Source organism: Gopherus flavomarginatus, chromosome 7 (genome assembly GCF_025201925.1).
Source record: "Gopherus flavomarginatus isolate rGopFla2 chromosome 7, rGopFla2.mat.asm, whole genome shotgun sequence".
NCBI lineage: Eukaryota > Metazoa > Chordata > Testudines > Testudinidae > Gopherus > Gopherus flavomarginatus.
The window spans coordinates 61,393,377-61,414,770 of record NC_066623.1 but is presented as its reverse complement, the minus strand read 5'-3'; the positions used below and the strand labels follow the sequence as shown (position 1 = coordinate 61,414,770).

At 44.9% G+C, this 21,394-nt stretch overlaps 1 protein-coding gene and 1 long non-coding RNA gene across 2 annotated transcripts in view; one reads left to right on the top strand and one right to left on the bottom strand.

Annotated features, from left to right (window-relative positions):
• SHCBP1L (SHC binding and spindle associated 1 like) overlaps window positions 1-20,662 on the top strand; it is a 59,420-nt gene extending 38,758 nt beyond the window's left edge. Inside the window, exons 7-10 of the mRNA XM_050963567.1 lie at window positions 7,843-7,996; window positions 16,727-16,977; window positions 17,663-17,785; window positions 20,359-20,662. Coding sequence (XP_050819524.1) covers window positions 7,843-7,996; window positions 16,727-16,977; window positions 17,663-17,785; window positions 20,359-20,595 — 765 coding nt within the window. The 3' untranslated portion in view covers window positions 20,596-20,662. The remainder of the gene's footprint in view (window positions 1-7,842; window positions 7,997-16,726; window positions 16,978-17,662; window positions 17,786-20,358) is intronic.
• On the bottom strand, window positions 288-2,665 carry LOC127055970 (uncharacterized). Its single transcript, XR_007775679.1, has 3 exons — window positions 2,422-2,665; window positions 993-1,094; window positions 288-512 (listed from the first exon to the last, which is right to left on the bottom strand). It is a non-coding gene; the product is annotated as an uncharacterized LOC127055970 (long non-coding RNA).
• Window positions 20,663-21,394: the final 732 nt, after the last annotated feature.

The following is a 21,394-nucleotide window of genomic DNA, read 5'->3' as shown; positions in this document are numbered from 1 at the left end:
TGGAGCCACATGGGTCCAAGACACCAGATGAACCAACCATGGTGTGGACCCCCATGGATGTACCCTCCTATGGCTTTCCCAATGCAACGGGCAATTTGAGAACCATGGAGCTCAAAAAAGGGTCAGCTTTCTAGACTGTCCACAGTGCATAGATGTGAACTGTGCTCTAACCCAGCATCTCCCACACCACAACCCTTGGAGACACAGGAAGGGGGAGAGGACACAGAGATGGGCATAGACCATGCCATCTTCTGTACACAATTCACCTTCTTCCCCAGATGAGGCGATTATGCTCCCACTGCCAGCCTCGGCAGATGACTTTAAATAGTTTCAAGAGCTGTTCAAGGGTCATGCAAAGCCACGACATCCCGCTGGAGGAGGTAAAGAAACTAGCACAAGCTGGTACAAATACTGCAACCTGCATCTATCTCCAAAATTGTCAGTGCCATCAATGAGGCCATCTTGGATCCTGCAGAGACAGTCTGGCACACACCTGCTTCTATTCTGCCCGCCTGCAAAAAAGCAGATAGAAAATATTACGTACCATCCAAAGGGGCAAACTTTCTGGTTGCGCACCCACCTCCCAACTCCCTAGTTGTCGAGGCTGTAAATCACCGTAATGAACAGCCACAGTTCAAGATTACAGTCCATGACAAAACACAGAAGACTTGGCTTGTTTGAATGCAAAGAATATTCCTCCTGCACCCTTCAGTTTCAAGTGGCCAATTATTGAGCCCTACTGGCCAAATACAACTACAACTACTATGGGAAACTTGCCCAGTTCACATCTGAGCTCCCAGAGGAAAAACAGATGCAATTCCAGGCCATTGTCACTGAGGGCCAGCTCATATCCAGAACAGTTCTTCAGGCGGCATTGGACACAACTGACACAGCAGCCTGAACAACGGCCACAGCTGTAGTAACACGCTGAGCCTCATGGCTTCAGCCCTCAGGGACATCAAAAGAACTCCAAACAAAAGTAGAGAACTTACCTTTCGACCGAGAATAACTCTTCTCTCAGAAGTCAGACGAGGTGCTTCATTCAGTGAAGGTCTCTTGGGCCACGGTCTGCACCTTGGAGATTTACACCAACCCTGCAAAGAGAAGAAGGAGATACCAAGCATATTAGAGACTTAGAGACTCCTTAAACAACAGACAACAACAACGACCATATGATAATGCCAGCATCAATGGTAGGACGAGAACACTTCCAATACAGGGTACTGCCATTTGCCCTATCCATGGCACCAAGAGTCTTCTCCAAAACTCTAGCGGTGGTAGCGGCACATCCACACAAACAGAGAATAATGATTTTCCTGTACCTGGACGATTTGCCTTATCAAAGGCCCAACTCTGGGAGACACAATGGACGCAGTCCACTATCACACTATTCTGGGAGCTCGTTCTATAAATAAACAAACCAAAATTATCCATAAACCTGGTACAACAACTAGACTTTACTGGGGCACACCTTGATGCTATAAAAGCCAACGCGTCATTAACCCTTACCAGATTCACGAACCTCATCTCAGAGGTACAAGTCAGTCCTCAAGTTCGGGCTCGCACTGTCCTACAATTACTAGGAGACATGATGGCCATGACATCCATGGTACGACATGCAAAATTACATATGCAATGCCTACGAGGTTGGCTGCGCACATTATGCATACCAAGCAAACACAACCTACACAAACAAAATGTCCAGAACGCATTACAATGGTGGACAACTCCACAAAATGTCTGTATGGGTATTCCTTTCCAACAGGAACCCCTGACAACAGTGATCACCACAGATGCCTCACTGATATGCTGAGGTGCTCACATGTAGTCAACACACCATACAGGCCAAATGGTCTCTGGGAGAGATTTAACTGCACATCAATTTGTCAGAGCTATGAGCAGTCCGCAATGCCTGCAGACATTTCCTACCTCATATATGGAACAAATCCATTCAAATTATGACCGACAATATCGCCTGCGTGTTCTACCTCAACAGGCAAGGAGTTGCTTGCTCACATTCTCTATGCACAGAAGCCATGAGACTTTTGGTGCATACAACATAAACATCTCAACGTGTTACCTGCCAGGCTGTCAGAATGCAACAACAGACATGCTCAGCAGGTACTTCTCTCAGGATCACGAATGGGAGATGAATGGAGAGCTCCTGAGTTCAGCCATTAAACAGTGGAGCGCTCCCACCATCTATCTGTTCGGATCCCCAATTAATCACAAATGTGTGATGTTCTGTTCAAGATCAGGACTGGGACTACAGTCACTAGGGGATGCCTTCCTCATCAAATGGGAGGTACAACTCATGTATGCGTTTTCACTGATACCAATGATATACAAGAAACAAGCAGACAAGGACAAGGTTTATCCTTACAGTTCTGACATGGCCCAGAGAGGGGTATCCTTCCTTACCTGTTACACATGGCAATATACACCCCGCGAGTTCTCCTTCACTGGCCGGATCTGCTGACTCAACACAATGGTCGCACTCTCCATGGGAACCTGTAGATACTCCATTTACAGGCCTGGCTCCTGAATGGTTCCACTGTGACGAAATAATCTGCTCAGAACAGGTTAAACACTTGTTATTAAACAGCAGGAAATGGACTATGAGAAAAACCTGCCTTCAAAAATGGATGTCTTGGCCTGGTGTCAAGGAAGACACTTGACAATGATTCAGCACCACTAGCATCTATCTTATAATACCTATTGGAGCTGAAAAGCACTGGCTTAACAATGAGCTCCATCAGAGTCCATCTTGCGGCCGTTTCAGCATTCCACTGAGAGATCGAACTTTGACATTCGCACACCCAACTACAAAATGCTTCCTCAATGGTTTCATAAATGTTTACCCAGATGTTCAACGACCTATGCCAACATTGGACCTCAACCTGGTACTGAAATGTCTCACCAGACCACCATTCGAATCCTTAGCCACCAGTTCATTACTCTACTTATCGATGAAATTAGCCTTCCTGGTCACCCTTACCTCGACCAGAAGGATGAGCAAGATTGGAGGATCTGCCATGAGCGCCCCTTACACAACATTCTTCAAGGACAAGATCACGTTAAGTCCGCAACCTAAATTCTTACCGAAAGTAACTTCAGCATTTCACATGAACCAATCTATTCACCTACAGACATTGTACTCTAAGCCTCATGGTACTCCAACAGAAGCCGCCCTACACACAGGACCGGCGCTAGGGGTTTGAGCGCCCTAGGCGGACGGCAATTTCGCCGCCCCGCGCGCTGGTCCCGCGGCTCCGGTGGAGCTGCCGCAGTGGTGCCTGCGGAGGTCCAGTGCTCCACGGCTCCGGTGGAGCTGCCGCAGTGGTGCCTGCGGGCGGTCCACAGGAGCAGCGCGAGCAGCCGACCGTCCGCAGGCACGACTGTGGCAGCTCCACCGGAGCCGCGGACCAGCAGATCCTCCGCAGGCACCACTGCGGCAGCTCCACCGGAGCCGCCTGCTGCCCCCTCCGGCAAAACGGCGCCCACCAATTATTCTGGCGCTCTAGGCGATTGCCTTGGCTGCCTAAATGGTAGCGCCGGCCCTGCCTACACACTCTAGACATTGGAAGGGTGCTAGTGTTCTACCCTGAAAGAACCAAACCCTTCAGGAAATCCCCTAGACTTTTCATCTTTACTACTGAGTGCTTGAAAGGAGACTTTATATCCACTCAGAGATTATCCAAATGGATTTCCACATGCATTCAAACATGCTACCATATCTGGAATACAGAACCACTGGAGCACATTAGAGCACATTCTATTAGGTCCATTTCATCTTCAGTAGCATTCCTTAATAATGTTCCAATACTAGAGCTCTGTAAGGCAGGCACTTGGGCCTCTGTCCACACATTCGCAAAGCACTATGCAGTCACACAGGACTCCAGGGCTGACACCATAGTGGACCTCACAGTACTTACTTCAATGACTCGAATGAACCCAAAGTCCCTGCAGCCCTTAGAGGAGCGATGCTCTACAGACACCTAAAGTGGAACACCCACAGGGATACTACTCAAAGGAAGAAGAAAGATTACTCACCTTGTGCAGTAACTGGAGTTATTTGAGATGTGTGTCCCTGTGGGTGTTCCACTACCCACACACCTCCCGTCTATTTTGGTGTTCACAGTGAGGACTCTGCGGTAGAGAAGGAACTAGAGGGCTCAGGTCATGCACATACTACACGCAGCACCAACAGCGCCGCAAAACACCAACTGCACATGCGCGAGACCATAAATCTCCAATCGATGGCGCCAGGACGCACTTCCCCCCTAAAGTGGAGCACCCACAGGGGGAGACACCTCAAAGAACTGCAGTTACTGCACAAGGCGAGTAACCTTTCCATCTCTTCCTCTACATTTGAAGACTGTTCACCAGACTTCCTCACTTATGGAGGCTCTCCTAGAGCACCTTTAAACTTGGGACCTATGGCCCTTTCAAGAAGCTTGTCTCTACATAAACATCCTAAAGCTCAAAGGCTTCTGTCTGGCATGAATGCATTAGAAACTAATGATATACGTGAGATACATCAATGATATTTTCATCATCTGGACAACAACTTAAACTCCCTCATAGATTTCCACCACAACTTCAATCACCACCACCCATCCCTTAAACTCTCTCTGAAACACTCCCACACTAGCATCAACTTCCTGGACACCCTTATCAGCTTCAACAATGGAACCCTACAGACAACTATATACAAGAAACCCATAGGTCACCATACCTACTTTCATAAATCCAGTAGGCACCCTAAACACACCAAGAAATCTGTTATCTGCAGCCAGGCACTCAGATACCACAGAATATGCTCTGAGGAGAGAGTCTGGGTATACACCTCAATTCACGCAAAATTGCCTTCATCAAACAAGAACACTCCACCAGAGAAGTAGATTGCTTCATGGAACAGGTCATCCAAATACCCCGAGAGAACATGCTTCAGTACAGAAATAAACCCTCCTCTAACCACACCCCCATAATTGTCACCTAACACTCAACGTTGAAACCCACATGAAGGTACCATCAAAACATCCACAATCCATACTTGATGGGGACCACATCCTGAAAGATATCTTTCCTGAAACTCCTCTTCTGGCCTTCGAACAGTCCCCCAGCCTCTCTGAGCTCATAATCAGAAGCAAATTCCCCACAGACCAAAACATACCAATTCAAAGTGGCACCAGACCCTGTCACAACAACAGATGCAAAACCTGCAGATGTGTCTCCACTGCTACAGTGATCAACACCCCCACACCTTACAAGATCCATGGGTCCTACACATACCTATCACAACATGTGTACCTCATCCAGTGCACTCAATGCCCCAATAACAAATATGTGAGTGAAACCCCACTATGCTCTCAAATGAACTTACACAGGAAAATGATAAAAGACAAAAAAAACACCATATCACCTGTGGTTGAATGCTTTTCACAAAATGATCACTCTGTATCTGACCTATCTGTTCTCATCCTCAAAGGAAACCTTCACAACACTTTCAAAAGATGAGCTTAGGAGCTTAAATTCATAACTTTGCAAGGCACTAAAAATAATGGATTGAGTAGACACACTGGATTTATAGATTACAACGATCTATAACCCACTAACAGTCCCCTCAGCTGGCTTTCCCTTCTGCCTTTCCTTTCCCCCCTATCACTGCAGGGTTGTTCACCTTGAATGGTCCCTTGAAATATGTATGAACTACTTATGCTAAACAATCTGTTCCACTTTGTATTTAGCTGTGACACTCTTGAGTATGTTTCCCAGACCTGAAGTAGAGCTCTGAGTAAGCTTGAAAGCTTGTCTGTCTCAGCAACAGGAATTGATGCAATAAAAGATATAACCTCACCCACCTTGTCTGGTATGAAAGGCATTTGTACTGTTACTCCAGGAATCTATGACCATGTGCTGATAGACACAGAAATATGAGTAGAAATACTGCAACCTCCCCTACATTAATATTGCAACCAGTCCACAACTCCTTTTTTTGTGTCAGGACCCTTACAATTATAACACTGAAAGTTCAGATTTAAATAACTGAAATCATTAAATTTGCAATTTTTAAAATCCTAGCATCATGAAATTGACCAAAATGGACCGTGAATTTGGTAGGGCCCCAATTATGAATTGTTCCTTCTACTAATCCCTCCCCTTATCTTTCTCTCCTCCTCCCTTCATCATTTACTTTTTCTTTATGCCAATAGTATATTGTAACAGGTAGATGTCATTAAGCATGCCCACTTGGGGCATGGTATGGACCTTGCAGTCCTGCTGAGGTCATGCAATGATTTACTCAGACTTGGGAACAGAACAAGATACACTCTTTGTGACGCTTTAACAACTTTTTTTTTTTTATGGAGTATAAAAAGCTGCATCTCATTAAGCCCCTCAACTCCAACCCTTCTTCTGACCTGGGGGCTAATGCTGACAAGCATCTTCTTCCAAGTTCAGGAGTTCCTAGCACCCATCCCAGAGCTGGGTTAACATGCAAAGCAAACTCATGCATCTCAGATAAGTGCATCCATAGAACTCCTCTTGGAGCAGGATTATGCCAGCTGGCCCATTTTTTACTCCTTTCATGTGTCAGCTTGGAGATGAACAGGCCATAGTTATCCTCCTGCTAGAGCAGTGGTGGGGCAACTGCGGGCCATATGCAGCCTGTCAAGGTAATCCACTGGCAGGCCACCAGACACTTTGTTTACATTTGCATGGCCGCCCACAGCTCCCAGTGGCTGCGGTTAGCTGTTACCAGCTAATGGGAGCTGCGGGAAGCAGTGCAGGCTGCAGGGATGTACTGTTCTCTGCTTCCTGCAGCTCCCATTGGCCGGGAATGGCAAGCTTGGAGCTGCAGGCGGCTGTGCAAATGTAAGCAAACTGTCTTGCGGCCTGCCAGCGGATTACCCTGGTGGGCCACGTGGGGCCCACGGGCTGCCCACCACTGTGCTAGAGTCTTTGGGAGCACTTCCCTTCAACTGAGCCTTTTATCAGGCCCAGGTATGTTTTAGTTAGTTAGCTGCCTAGATGGCTTTGCTCTCCTTAAAGAATCCTGTCACAGGTACATATAAGGGGAGTCAGGGCCAGCCACCCTATGACATATATGCACCCATCATGCACACTGTCAGGCACTGAGCCATATCACATTCACTCCCTAATCTCTCTTCCCCCTCCTCTCGAGCTCTCAACAACCATCAGCCTGTTACCTTTCACATGAAGGTTGAGTTTCCCCTCCCCAATACTCCATTCTGACCACCTCCAATGAAGAGTTTTGGGCCAAGGGGGAGCAGCAATGGTGGGAGTCTCCTCTGGGACATGGGACCAGGTGCATTCTTCCTTGGTCTCCACATGGGCTGAAGATTTTCTTCTTGCAACAGAACATGGAAGGGGAGCTACTGGTGGGGATCAGCTGCCACAGTTTAGCCAAATGACTCCAAACATGCAGCCTTCTCTATTTTGTGCAACTAATCCCGAAGTCAAGAGGGAAAGAGCAGGAGGGGGCTGGAGATCAGACAGGGTCTCATGAAGGAGAAAGCTTAGCTATAGAAAAGATGGCAGCTGGCAGGAAAGGAGCAGATTCATTTTTGTCACTCCCTTTATGCTGCTCTCTGCAGCCAGGAAAGCGCGAGAATGTTCCACAGGGAATTGGGATGGGCAGGAACGTGGGATTCCACATCCAACATGCAGTCCTGCTGTTTGAAATGAACTCTACAAAGGTAAATGACACTGTAAGAAAACAGCGCAGCAGATTTCAAAAGATTGGCTGTTAATTCAAACGTTTCATGGTGTTTGTGTGTGTTTTGTCTTAATAGTCGTTGCTCCCTCTTTCCTGTACAGATTAAGGATCTTTCTGTTGACACACTGCTTCAACAGCATGATAATTTAAACATGGCTTTGGATAGCTGTTACAGTGGCGATAATGTGGTCATTTTCCCGGGAGAATATAAGGCTCTAAACCTGTCCATGTTAACTGAGGATATTATTATTCAAGGTCAGCAGTGCATTCTACTTACTTTTAATATGTTACAAATTGTAACTATATAAAGCAGTCTTTCAGATCAGCAATTACTACAAGTAAATAGGGAGGCAGAGGGAATCCACTGGGAATTCTAATGGGATTAGTAACACTGAATCTGAAAACATTAGACAGAATAAAATGTTGGTCACCCCGGTTTAAAATACTGTGCAACTGAATACAGTATATAAGGAATTTAGTGATATATTCATTCAAGAATTGTTAGGGCTCCATGTTTGTCACAGAAGTCACGGAGGTTGTGGAAAGTCATGGAATCTGTGACTTCTGTGGGGGCCAGTGTGGCTGACCCCAGGGCCAGCTGCTCAGGTGGCCCTAGGGACAATTACACTGGCCCCTCCTGGAGCAGCTCTGCAGCTCGCCGCTGCTGGAGTGGCCCTGGGGACAGCCTGAGCAGCAGGCCCTAGATGGCCAGTGCAGCTGCTACTGGTGACCCCTGGTGACAGTCCCCAAGCGGCCAGAGTAGCTGCTTCCCCAGGTGGCCCCTGGCATCCATCCCCGGTGCAGCCGGTGCTGGAGCTGGCCCCGCACCCCCCAGCAGCAGCTCCCCAGGATGACTGCTCCCCATGAGCAGCCCCTTTAAGATTTAGTCAGAGGTATTTATAGTAAAAGTCATGGACACATAACGGATGGTGAATTTTTGTGTATTGCCCGTGACCAGTCCATGACTTTTACTAAAAATACCCATGACTAAATCTTAGCCTTATTCATTGTTAAGAAACCAGTAATGTAGTAGTCTTGTTGATAAACGGCAGCATTCCTAGTTAACAAGTGAAGATGGAAGTAGTAAATGTGAGGACTAAAACTTTTTATATCCTTTTTTGACAGGTTAACAACTAGATTTTTTTCCTTCAGGTTACTAAACCAAGAAGGAACTGAAAATTAAAATTAAAAACTCAATAATTAGCCCCAAAGTATATGTCCCTCTTCACTGAAGCCTTTGGAAAAATTTTCCTTAGCTTGGCCAACACCAATAGTATTGATGCATTTAGTATTGGTATAAGATGACCCTTGGCCCTAATTTTTAATAGGGTCTAAACTGGCATGCCAATCATGCATATACAATTCAGTGCAAGTGCAAAATGTCAGGCACAAATTATTTAACTTCAGTTCTGTCATGTACACGTGCAGCTGATTTCAGGTGCAGAATTGAAGCTCTATTTATTGGAGAAAGAATGAATCTGTTTTTGACATTGACAGGTTTTTGCACTCTTTGGTACCTGTAACAGTTTATTTTTTAAAGTACTCTCCATCTCATCTTTCAGCACTTGAATGGCTTCCTCTTAAAGTGATGACATTGCATCTAGAAGTACTCTTTTTCATCTGGCAAGACCTTAGAGAAGAAGATATCTCTGAAATCCTAGTCAATCCACAACTTGATAGATTTCCACTAGTGTCACACTTGAATAAGCATTAATTAATCAATAGCATTCTGGAAAGTTATTTGGCAACAATCCAGGTGCACTTAAACTTCCTCTTGCATCCCAGTTGTGGACAATTCAAGTTCTAAACTCCCATTCAACCTTCCAGATTATTCCCTAGACTGGTTTCTCTTAAATCTAGTCAGGCCTTCCCTTCAGGAGAGTTTACTTAAAATGGATGAGAAACAGAAGATATGCTAGTAAGTATTCCTCTTACGGCTTACCCAAGCTGGCTAGCTCTGTAACTTTGTGTCATACCTCTGAGCGATTGTCTACCCTGGTCTCCAAAATGGCAGCCTCTGTCCCCAGCCTCTCTGCTTTGCTTGCTTTAGGTGAACAAATGTCTCTATGGTCCTAGGAGACTTCAGAGCAGGTAGGTCTAATGAATTAATGCTCAAGAATGGTATACTGAAATTGTCTGTTCCTAGATCCTATCTGTCACATCCGCCAAGGTTAAATGTGTCCATAATACATGTGTGCACTATGTCTTCAGCCATTGAGTCATTCATTCAAAACATCCATGAGAAAGGAAATTAAGGCTATGACTACACTACAGATTATGCTGGCAAAGCTTATGTTGCTTAGGGATGTGAATAAATCATCCCCTTGAGCGACATAAGTTACATTGACATAAGCGCCGGTGTGAACAGCAGTATGTCAGCGGATGAGCTTCTCCCACCTACATAGCTTCTGTCACTCACGGGGGCTGGAGTAGTTAAGCCAACAGGAGAGCTCTCCCTTGTTGGTTTAGAGCAGCTCCATTAGAGAGTTTACAGCAGTGCAGCTGCACATTTGTAAACTCTTAGTGTAACCGTACTCTTAATGTTGGCTGCTTTATACCTGTTCCTGGGTTCCTAGTTTGGATTTTTTATTCTTCTGTATCAGAGGAAGTTCTTGATTACATCAGGCACTTTGCCTTAATGGGCTTGCCTGTTTTATGCCACAGTATAACCAGATTCCATCATCTTCTCTTTCAAGGTCTTTGAGGAGCTACTTATGAGTGTAATGACTACTTGTAAATAATGTAACCATCACTAACAAACACTTATACTACCAGTATCATGTATTCTATCTAAATAGTGAACTCTCTGCTAAAGATCACTAACAGGCAACAGCATCAGACCACTTCAAAACATCCCTTCAAAAAATCTTTGCTGATCCGTTAGGTATTTTAAATGCAAAATAGGTTAATGTAGCATTACGGTCAGTAAACTCAGAATAGAGAAAAAGGTTCTTTGAGGTGGCCTCGGCCTATTCAAACTTGAGATCTGTGGCTGAACTTTGTGATCCTCCTGCAAATCAGTTTCTTTAACGCTACATCAGTGTACTCTCATAGCAGATGTTCATAGCATGGACTGCAAAAGGCTATGTAGATCCAGCCCTCTCAATAGGTTTCTGTTGTTTTCACCCCAAACTTTAACTTATGACATTTGGTAAAACGGTTGTTGCCTTGCACATTTCATTTTTATTTTGAACTTAAGAGTTCTCAGATTTTTTGATCCCGGATGATCACACTTCCAAGGATTCTGATAAGAAAGGTGGATTTAAGCAGTGTATGTCATTTCCCTCCTGGTTCCTTGAGGCAGACATACGCATTTGCTATTTGTTCTGCTTGCAGTAAGCCTGTTCCCCAAACTGCTGTACTGTGTGCAGAGCCTTCAAATATCAGGTCTGCACCAGTAAGCAGCAGAGGTTTTATGCCATCCTCAAAGAGGCTTTAAAAGCTCAAACTCGACTCTGATGTTGAATCAGCTGTCCTGTGAAGTAATAGAATAGACCTCTTTTAGTCTCAAAGCCAGGAAAATGAGGAATAAATTCCACAATAAAGTCAATTCAGAACAGATCAGGGTCCATGACTGTTATGCCTATGACTTCTATAAGTACTGAAGTCTTGGATGCCAATAACATCAGCTCTGACATGTGAACCTTTTTGATATAGAGAGAGATGTTTTAAAGTCATTCATTGGTGCCAGGAGCTTGCAGATATCTAGTGGTGTTGGAAGCAAAATACACTCCAAATATTAATCATATAGGAGCTCTGCTGAATATTCTTTAAATCCTCAGGACTCTCCATTGGTGGAACTTAACAGGTAGAAAGAAGTTTCATTTCTTTGGGCAAATTGCAGAAGCTGACCATTTGTGAGAGACCAAGCTCCGGATACATTTTCTAGAATGGAGCAGTAAGGTGGATTCTAAAGATCTCTTCTGCTACTGCTTCCCTGGTCATGCTCAATTGTTAACAGACAGCACTACAGCTGCATATTGCATTAACAAATAGAGTTCTCAGAATTTGTCTGCACAGTGATACTTGTTTCTCCATGTCTTCAGAACTTCTGTGTTTTGAGCACCAGGCTTATAGAACTAAGATTGAGGAAAGCATAATAGTGTTTTGCTATTTTTACCTGGCATTTGACCAGCATGTTAAATGTGTATCATTATTAGGTCCTTGTTCAGTGCAACATGGCACATACAAACAAGTAGATCTGGAGAGGGAACAAATTTGGATAACTTAAATTCTTTGAATGATTGCTCATGTCAATTCCAAGTAAGTGTGTGCGTGCCACATGCACGATCACTGGAAGGTTTTTCCCTGGTGGTACCTGTCATGTCGGCTGTGGAGCCTCCTGAAGTGGCGCCGTATATAGGTCTCTGCTGACTTGCCGCCTCTTCAGTTCCATCTTACCACCAATAATGGTCATTGGAGCAGCTTCTCTCTTGCGTTCACAAGTGATTCCCTAGTGGATTTTCTTCTCATCTCTTTCTATAAATAGTTTGTATAGTTGTAATTAGTTAAGTTTACATTGGGGGTTACCCTTCCCTCACAATCCCATCTCTGGGACTAAGGCATGCCTCCGTCTCAGGGCTTCAAGCCGTGCGGGTCTTACCTCAAGCCCATGCCCAAGGGACACCCACATGACTCCTGTATCAAGTGCCTGAGAGAAGGACACCAGTCCAACAGTAAAATTTGCAAGGGCTTTAGCCCAGGACCAAAAAGGAGCAGGACTTTCAGCTGAAACTCCTTTTGATGAAGTCAGCCCTTTGCCCTCAGCTAGCCCAGACAGTGTCAGACCCAGGGCTGGGCACTTCGGTGTTTAGTATGCCGGCCCCAGTGTGAGAGGCCCTGGCACCGAAAAAGGACTCATCTAGGGAGCCTCAGCACCACCATTCCTGGCACCGAGAACCAGCTCCAGTATGAGACACCACTCGTAGTCTTCAGTGGCACACAAAAAGAGCAGATGGGGCACTTCCCTACTAAGACAGTGGACCAACCTTGGGCCTGTCTATGCTGGTACTGTTGACTCTGGCCTCTTGGGAAGGTCCATCGAGTCTGGTACTGGTGGACTTCCCAGTGCAGGAGGAGCTAGAGGAGGAACTGGATCTTCCCTTCACACCAGACACCTTTGAGGCATGAAGGGACCTGATCGCCATGACTGCACAGTCTCCTGCTCCACTGGCTTCTGCTCTGGCACAGACAGTGGTATCAGCACTCATCCGTCATAGGAGCAAGCCTGTGTTGCGGCACCATTCCCCGGCACTGTCTAGGTCCGCACTGCCGTGGTCAGGCTCAGACTTCTCCTCAGAGATGGACTCCTACACATCCCAGCATAGCCACTACTGCTCCCAGCACCGCCCAAGGCAGGACAAGGGGCAGCTGGTGCCTATATTGTCCTGGCTGCCACAGTGGCAGGGGCTGACTCAGTGGCCCTTTTGGACTCCATGGACTCCTGCTATGGACAGGAGGGCGGCCCAGAACCTGAACTTGCAGACAGAGGAGGCCTCTGAGGACACGGACCCAATGATGGACATTCTGGCTCTTGAAGGGCCCCTGAGGGTGGCTTTTCCCCTCATTAAAACTATACAAAATACCACCAAGGTGCTGTGGCACACACCTGCCTCCATCCTGTCAAGGGGGTGGCGTGTAAACACTTTGTACAATTTAAGGGGTACGAACACCTCTTTGCCCACTCCGAGCCTGGGACCTTGGTGATAGAGGCAGCTAACCACAAGGAGCAGCAGGGGCAACTGGGGCCTACGTCCAAATCCAAGGATGTGAAGAAGCTGAACCTTTGGTCAGAAAGTCTACTCCACCGGGGGGGCGGGTCCAGCTTCGCATAGTGAACCAACAAGTGGTCCTGAGCCACTATGCTTATAACTCCTGGAGTTCTCTGGTCAAATTCCAGGAATTGCTTCCAGCTGACTTCTGCTCCGACTTTGGGGCGGTCCTGGAGGAGGGCAAGGTGGTTGCCAGGACCTCTCTTCAGGCTGCCCTGGACTCAGCAGACTCTGCCACCCACAATATGGCCATTGCCATAGCCATGAGGTGCAGCTCTTGGCTGCAGATCTCAGGGCTCCCGCATGAGGTCCACAATACAATCTAGGACCTGCCCTTTGACTGCTCCGGCCTCTTTGTGGAACAGACTCAAGGCTTCATACGCCTTAATGATTCATGGGTGACCCTCAAGTTTATGGAGCTGCACATACCAGCCCCTCAAAGGAAGCCATTTAAAGCCCCAGGTCGCCCGATGCTTCTACTCTGCCCCTCCTAGCCAGGACTATAGCAGGAAGCAGGGCAGAAGTAACAAGAGATGCCCATCTCAGTCCTCCTCCGGCCAGGGCCAGGCTAAGCAGCCTTTGGGCTCAAAGCCGAACTTTTGAAGAGGTGCCCGAGGATGGAGCACCAGTTCAATACCTGGATCCTTCCTCTCTTTTTGTGAGCCATCTATCCCCTTTCTACCATGTCTGGGCTCAAATAACCTCAGACCACTGGGTTTTGAGCACTGTAGAATTGGGATATTCTCCCCAATTCTGTTCCCTCCCACCGATCTTCCCCATCCCTTTTCAGGGACCCTTCTCACGAGCAACTTCTAGTACCGGATGTACAAACACTCCTACAGTTCAGGGGGGTAGAGGAGGTTCCTTTGGAGTTCAGATTACTTCTTAATCCCCAATGCCAAGAGTGGGTTAAGGCCCATTTTAGACCTGCAAAACCTCAACAGATTCTTGAAGAAATTGAAGTTCCGGATGGTCTCCCTGGCTTCCATCATTCCCTCTCTGGATCCGGGGATTGGTATGCCACCCTTGATTTGAAGCACGTGTACTTCCATATCTCCATAATCCTGTTCCACAGAATGTTTCTGCAATTTGTGGTCAACAACGTGCACTACCAGTTCCTGGTCCTCCCCTTCGGCCTATCAGCGGCCCCCTAGGTTTTGAAGTGCATGGCAGTTGTGGCAGCTTTTCTTTGAAAGCATCACTCTTCCTGGCTCATCTCAAGACCAGGTGGAGGAACACGTGAACCTGGTGCGTACAATGTTTCTCAGACTCGGTCTCATTCTCAACGTGGCAAAGTCAACCTTAATTCCCACTTGGAGAATAGAATTCATTGGGGCCCTCTTGGACTCCACTCAGGCCAGGGTGTTCCTGCTCAAGTCTTGTTTTCTGGCTGTGAGCACCATCATAGAAGGTCTCCACTTGTTCTCTACACGACGGCCCAAAACTGCCTAAAATTGCTTGGACATATGGCAGCTTGCCCATACATGATGCAGCATGTAAGGTTGCAGCTCCGTCCCCTTCATGCATGGCTGGCTCAAGGAAACAGGCTGAACCGGGACCATCTAGACAGACTGGTCACGCTCTCTCCTCGGGTTCTCTAATCCCTCCACTAGTGGCTCAGTCCACAAGTAGTTTGTGCAGGAGTATCCTTCTCCAAACCTCAGCCATTGCTCTTGCTAGTCTCAGATGCATTGTTGCTGGGGTGGGGTGTGTACATGGGCGACCACAGAACTCAAGGTCTATGATCCCAGGCAGAACTATCGCTGCACATCATCAGGGAGCTGTGTGCGGTGTGTCTAGCTTGTCAGACGTTTCAGGCCCATCTCCAGGGCAAATGTGTATTGGTGTTGACAGACCACACCACAGTGATGTTCTATATAAACAAACATGGTGTTGCTCTCTCCTCTCCCCTGTGCCAGGAAGCCCTCAGGTTGTGGGTCTTTTGCATCACCTATTCAATACAGTTGGAGGTATGATAGCTGCCGGGTTCACAAAATGAACTAGCCGATCATCTCAGCAGATCCTTTCATGGCCATGAATTGTCTCTCTGCCCGGACGTCGTCAGCAATATCTTCCAGAGGTGGGGGTCTCCCCAGGTAGACTGGTTCGCAACATGGAACAGTAGGAAGTGCCAGCAATTCTGCTCCTTCCTGAACCACAGCCCAGCTTGATCACAGATGCCTCTCTCTTCTCGCAGATGGGGTGCCTGCGGTATGCGTTCCTGCCTTTCCCTCTCGTCCACAAGTTCCTCTTCGAGGTCCAGCAGGACAAGACATTTTTGATTCCCCAACACTAGTTCTCCACGCTATTACACCTCTTGGTGGACATGGCCTTGTCCATGATTCCAGACCTTATCATGCAGGACCACAGCTGCCTCCAGCACCCCAACCTGGCATCTCCACCTCACAGCGTGGAAATTTCATGGCTAAACTCATTAAAGCTCCAATACTCTGATTTACTTTGGGAGATTCTCCTTGGCAGTAGAAAGCCCTCCACTCATGCCACTTATCTGGCCAAGCAGAAAAGGTTCTCTATTTGGTCCTCGCAGAAGGGCACCCCTCCGCCGCAGTCTTCAATCTCTTTTATACCGGGGTAGGTACTCTACTTAAAGCAGCAGGGGCTGGCAGTCTCATTGATCAAGGTGCATCTGGCTCTTATTTCCTCTTTCCACCTGGGTGCAGCGGGGCTGTCAGTATTTGCTAACCCCCTGGTTAGATGGTTCCTCGAGGGACTAGAGAGGCAATCATGCATGTGGCGTACACACATCTACTTGGAATGGACATGAGCAACAGCATCAGTTATGAAAGGTTAAACAAAAAAAATATGGAGATATAACTATCTCATAGAACTGGAAGGAACCTTGGAGGTCATCGAGTCCAGTCCCCTTCCTTCACTAGCAGGACCAAGTACTGATTTTGCCCCAGATCCCTATATGGCCCCCTCATTGAACTCACAACCCTGGGTTTAGCAGGCCAATGTTCAAACCACTGGGCGATGGATGGATGGATGGGAGGGAGGGAGAGAGTCGTTCTTTTACACGCAAGTCATTCGTTGTAATTAATTTGGTACTTAAAATAAAACCAAAAACACCTAACTGAGAAATACTCATTTTAACCCAAACGTTGTAACAGTTAATCAAACAGCAAAAAGGTATTCACTGCTTTATGTATAGTGTGGAAATAAATGTTTACAGTGCTTTTCTTCTTTCAACTAGGAGCTGGGAAGCCAGAAGAAATTGTGATCATTTCAGAGCCTACTCATGAGAGTTTTGTGGTATCCAAAGCCCAAAATGTGAAACTAATGCATCTCACTTTAGTACAACAGGGGACTGTTGATGGTATTGTGGTGGTTGAATCTGGTCATATGACTTTTGTAAACTGTATATTGAAATGTGAAGGAACTGGAGTCTGTGTGCTTACTGGAGCTTCTCTGACTATTACAAACAGTGAGATTACTGGAGCTCAGGTACTGAGTCTGCATGAATATCAAAAAATAAATTTAATAATACAAGCAAGTATAAAATGTTAACATGCATATAGCAGCTTTTTTTTTTTTTTAAAAAAAGGACAAATACTGTTGTTGAATTGCAAGTGGAAATACCTGAAGTTCAAATTCTGTTTTGAAAACTTACATGTAATTTTCAGTTAACTTCCAATTTTCTGTAGCAAATTTCTTTAAGCTCTTCAGGGCAGCAGCCTTGTTTTATTTGTGGTGTTACTAGGGTAGAGTGCTATCCTCACCTTTGGAATTAAGTGTTAGCTGGGAGTTGCTTTCCTACTTATTAAAAACCAAACAGAATTATTAAGCAATATTTTCATGCTTGGTACTTTTTACATGTAAATCACTTTGATGTAGAGACTAAAATATATCCCTGAAGATGTAATTTTAAGGTAATAAATGCTAAGCAATGAATAGTAAAAGATTCCACTGCATTCTTCATTCCAGTGTGAGCAGGAGTTGCAAGGCCCCATAATTGCATAGTTTTATGGGTTTCCATTCCTCACTATAATAAATTGCAGTGGACCAATTTTGACATCTTATATTCATACGAAATTTCAGAACCACTTTTTACGTACTTGACTGTACTCTGAATGCTTTTCCTGTGGCAATCCTTAGTTTCAAGATTTAATTTTTTGATTTTAATGTACAGGGTGCTGGTGTTGAGCTGCACCCAGGAAGCACAGCCATTTTGGAGGGTAACAAAATTCACCACTGCAATAACTTCAAAACCAGTGAGAGTTCACAGGGTGCCCTAGGTGGAATTAATATTAAGGTAACTAACTGTGTTGTGTTCTCCTAGCAACTGTAACTGACACTTCTATAAAGTAATAGCTGTACTGTTGCAAATGCAGAAGTTAGTGGAAGCTAACGAAATGCGGAACGTCATGTTTATTCTAAAAATTGCATTTCTTTAGTTAAAATTTCTAATTCAAGAATCCAGTGGCTAAGTCCTTGACTACCAACAATTAGTGTGGAATTTCATGAATCCTATCAGGTAACCTCTCTTGTTCCAGCACACTTCTCAACTTCTTAGACACCAAATGTACAGCAGTTACTGAAGTGCTATGCATCAGGGCTCTGAGAGCTAACTGTGAGTAAGGGCATTTGGTACCTAAGAAAGTGAGAGGCTAGTATGCTGGGCAGCGGTGGTGGTGGTGGTTGGAAGGGCTATCTTGGAAAGGGTCCCTGTGCCCATGCTTCTTCGGGGGGAATGGTGGAGTGTCCCTGCTGCATGAGCTTCTTTTGAGGCAGCACAGAAGGTGTGTTTTTAGGGGAAAGAGGCAGTCCCAAGATCCACTATAGTTTTTAACTCAATCTGCTACCTCATATGTAAGGCTAAGATTTTGTCATGAATATTTTAGTAAAAAGTCACGGACAGGTCACAGACAATAAAAAAAAATTGACGGAAACCCTAAAAATATCCACAACAAAATTGGAAGTCACTAGGAAGTTGTGGGGACTGTTCAGAGCTCCAGGGTTCTTCTGCTGCCCGTGAGGGTACCCTGCAGCTCCCAGCCACTGCGGGCTGAAGTCACGGCAGTCTTGGGAAGTCATGGAATCCGTGACTTCTGCGACCTCCATGACAAAATCATAGCCTTACTCATGTGAAAACTACATACTGCAGAATTATTTTGAATTATCTACACTCAAGTTACTTCTTGAGTTAGCTTAGTGTGAGTGAATGGCCACATTGCAAAACACTCAAGCTGCTGTGTTCACACTAGCACTGCACTCACTCGTGTGGCACTTAAGATTTCTGAGGTTATATTCCATGGTTTGTGCTGCAGTAATATGAGGTGCTCCATGACTTTCCCAGTGAATTGTGGGAGAACATGTCTTTCCTTTCTGTGCACACAAAGGAATAATGGGAAATCAGTAGAGGTTGCCATTTGAGTGGAGTTTGCATTCATTCACTCTCCATAAAGGTAGTGAGAGCAGCTAATGGGTTGAGCTCAATTGAACTTATACCTCTTGATGGGCCAGCCAATTCAACTTAAGCACCATCACATTCAAGTTCACTGCAGTGCAGACAAGCCCTGCATTAGAATTGTACCTCAGGTTAGCTAACTTGAATTAGCAATATACCTTTTTTTCCACTGAAGAGAAGGCCTTGGTGTGAAGAAGTTTCCCTTTATTACTGCTTTGACTGGTTGTTACACATGATCTCACTTGCTCTACTCAACAGTTAAGAATTTACCCTGAGTTCATGATTTTTTTTGTAGGTCCTCTTAGTCAACTTTTGTCACATTTTAGTTCCCATCTGTAAGACTTAGTATGTGCTAACAGGCTAATCTTTTTTTTTGTTTGTTTGTTTTTTTGTTAGAACTATAGCGTTTTGCCCATGAGCCAATACAGCTTGTTTTTGTAGTTTGACTTAGAAACTAATGGTCCCATCTACTCTGACTATTTGTAGATCACAGGCTGTTGAGTTTCACCATGTTACTCTTGTGTGAAACCCAACAAGTTGTTTAACTGAACTAAAGCACATCTTCCATAAAGGCCTCCAATCTTGATTTGAAGCCATCAAGAGATGGAGAAACCATCACTTCCCACTGTAGTTTGTTCCAATGGTTAATCACTCAGGTACCAGGCTGAGCTTGTAGGAACTGGCACTTAAAAAAAATTGAGCAAGACTGGTCTGGTAATCATTGAGACAATTACAGTATAGGTTTTGCTGTAGGAGTAAAAATACATACATAAGGAATAAATGCATACATACATAAGCAATACATGAATTTCCTGATGTTCACATTCTCAGCAAAACAGTTTTTCACAATGTTCTCTCGTCAGTATCTGTACTAAATAGTAAGTTGGACATGGAATAGGTCACATGTCTTGTGTAGCTGTGCTATCAAACTGCTGAGAAGTATTAGAATTTCAATCAAAAAAATGGAAGATTGACAATTTCAGTCCCATTGTGAACAACTGCTAGGGCAGCAGAGCTGGCTATGGTGAATGGATTGCAAGCTACTAGTTATACTATACTTTGTGAAAGATACGTGCTTAAATATAGTAACAGTAGAAAGTGGGAAGCTTCAAAGGATGTTAGATCAAATTTAAATAAATTGAAACTGTAGTCTTAGTACTAAAATCAGTAGTTTTAGAAGTTAAAACGTATTTGTTAAGTCTTTTCAGATTTGAATTAGATTGCTCCTTTTAACAGTTATGAGAGGGTCTAAAAATCTGGGATAAGGCATTGCCATTTTGAGAGAAATAACTAAGAACTATAAAGGAAAATGTGTTTCTTTTGAATGTGAACAGTGCAAGCATTCTTTTATGCCATATTTTAGGTGTGTAAGAGCACAATGCACCCTTCAAAACTAGTTTGTTTTGAATCCTTAACAGGTTGTTCCTGTCCCTAAACTGAAGATGAAAAATAATCACATTTATAGTAACAATGGTTATGGAGTGACCATCCTTCAACCTACGGACCAACTGTCTACTACAGGAGGGATACTAGAATTTACTGCATCAGGAGATGCAGAGGAAGATATCCTTTCCAAACTAATGCATGAATTGAGCCTAGAGATGAGTAGTAACACACTAGATGATATCAAGGGTCTCAGCATAGTTCATAGTTAAACATGCATTTGATGTATGTTTTGATATATAAAAATTGTTAATAAAAATTAAAGCAACAGTACTCCAAGTTGAAGACTGTTAGTCTTAAATGCTTCTTTGAATTAATGTTATGGAAAATGACTAGAGTTGCCCTTACTGTGCTTTAACTTTTAGAGCATCTAACTCTAACACACACCTTCAGTCTTGCGTTACAATGTGTCCCCTTTGACTTAATAGTCTAAATTGGGAACAGATACTTTTCCTCTCAGGAGGCTAGGAAAGGTCATTTTATAACACTGAACAGCCACCTGTGTCTACAGTAGTCTGATCCTTAGTTTCTCCACTGTTACTACCACTGGTAGAGCTGCATTGGCAATAACAGTTGAGCACTAATGCAGAACACCCTTACATAGTCATTATCCAGACCTACTCTGACTAGGATTAGACAACTCTGGCTAAAATGCCGGTGCTAACTTATTCACAGTGACCCTTCTATTGTGGTTACTATCAGTAGAGCTGAACGAGGAAATGTAGAGAATGGAAAACCTTTTACCTGGTAATTTTCTTTCTGCTAGCAGTCTCTTCCACAATTTTGCTATATATGGGCTATTTCTCTCCTGGCTGCAGTTTGCAGAGGCAGTTCATAGCTGTGCTAGCTACACCCCCTTCTCCCGTCTACTGCCAGATGATTCATTCAAAAGCTGTGTAAAAACTTATAGAAAATTAGTAACAATAATTCCAATGCCAACCAAATAACTATGTACAGTAAATCCTTGCTTGGAACATCCAAATAAGATGTTCACCCTCAGCTGACAAGCCA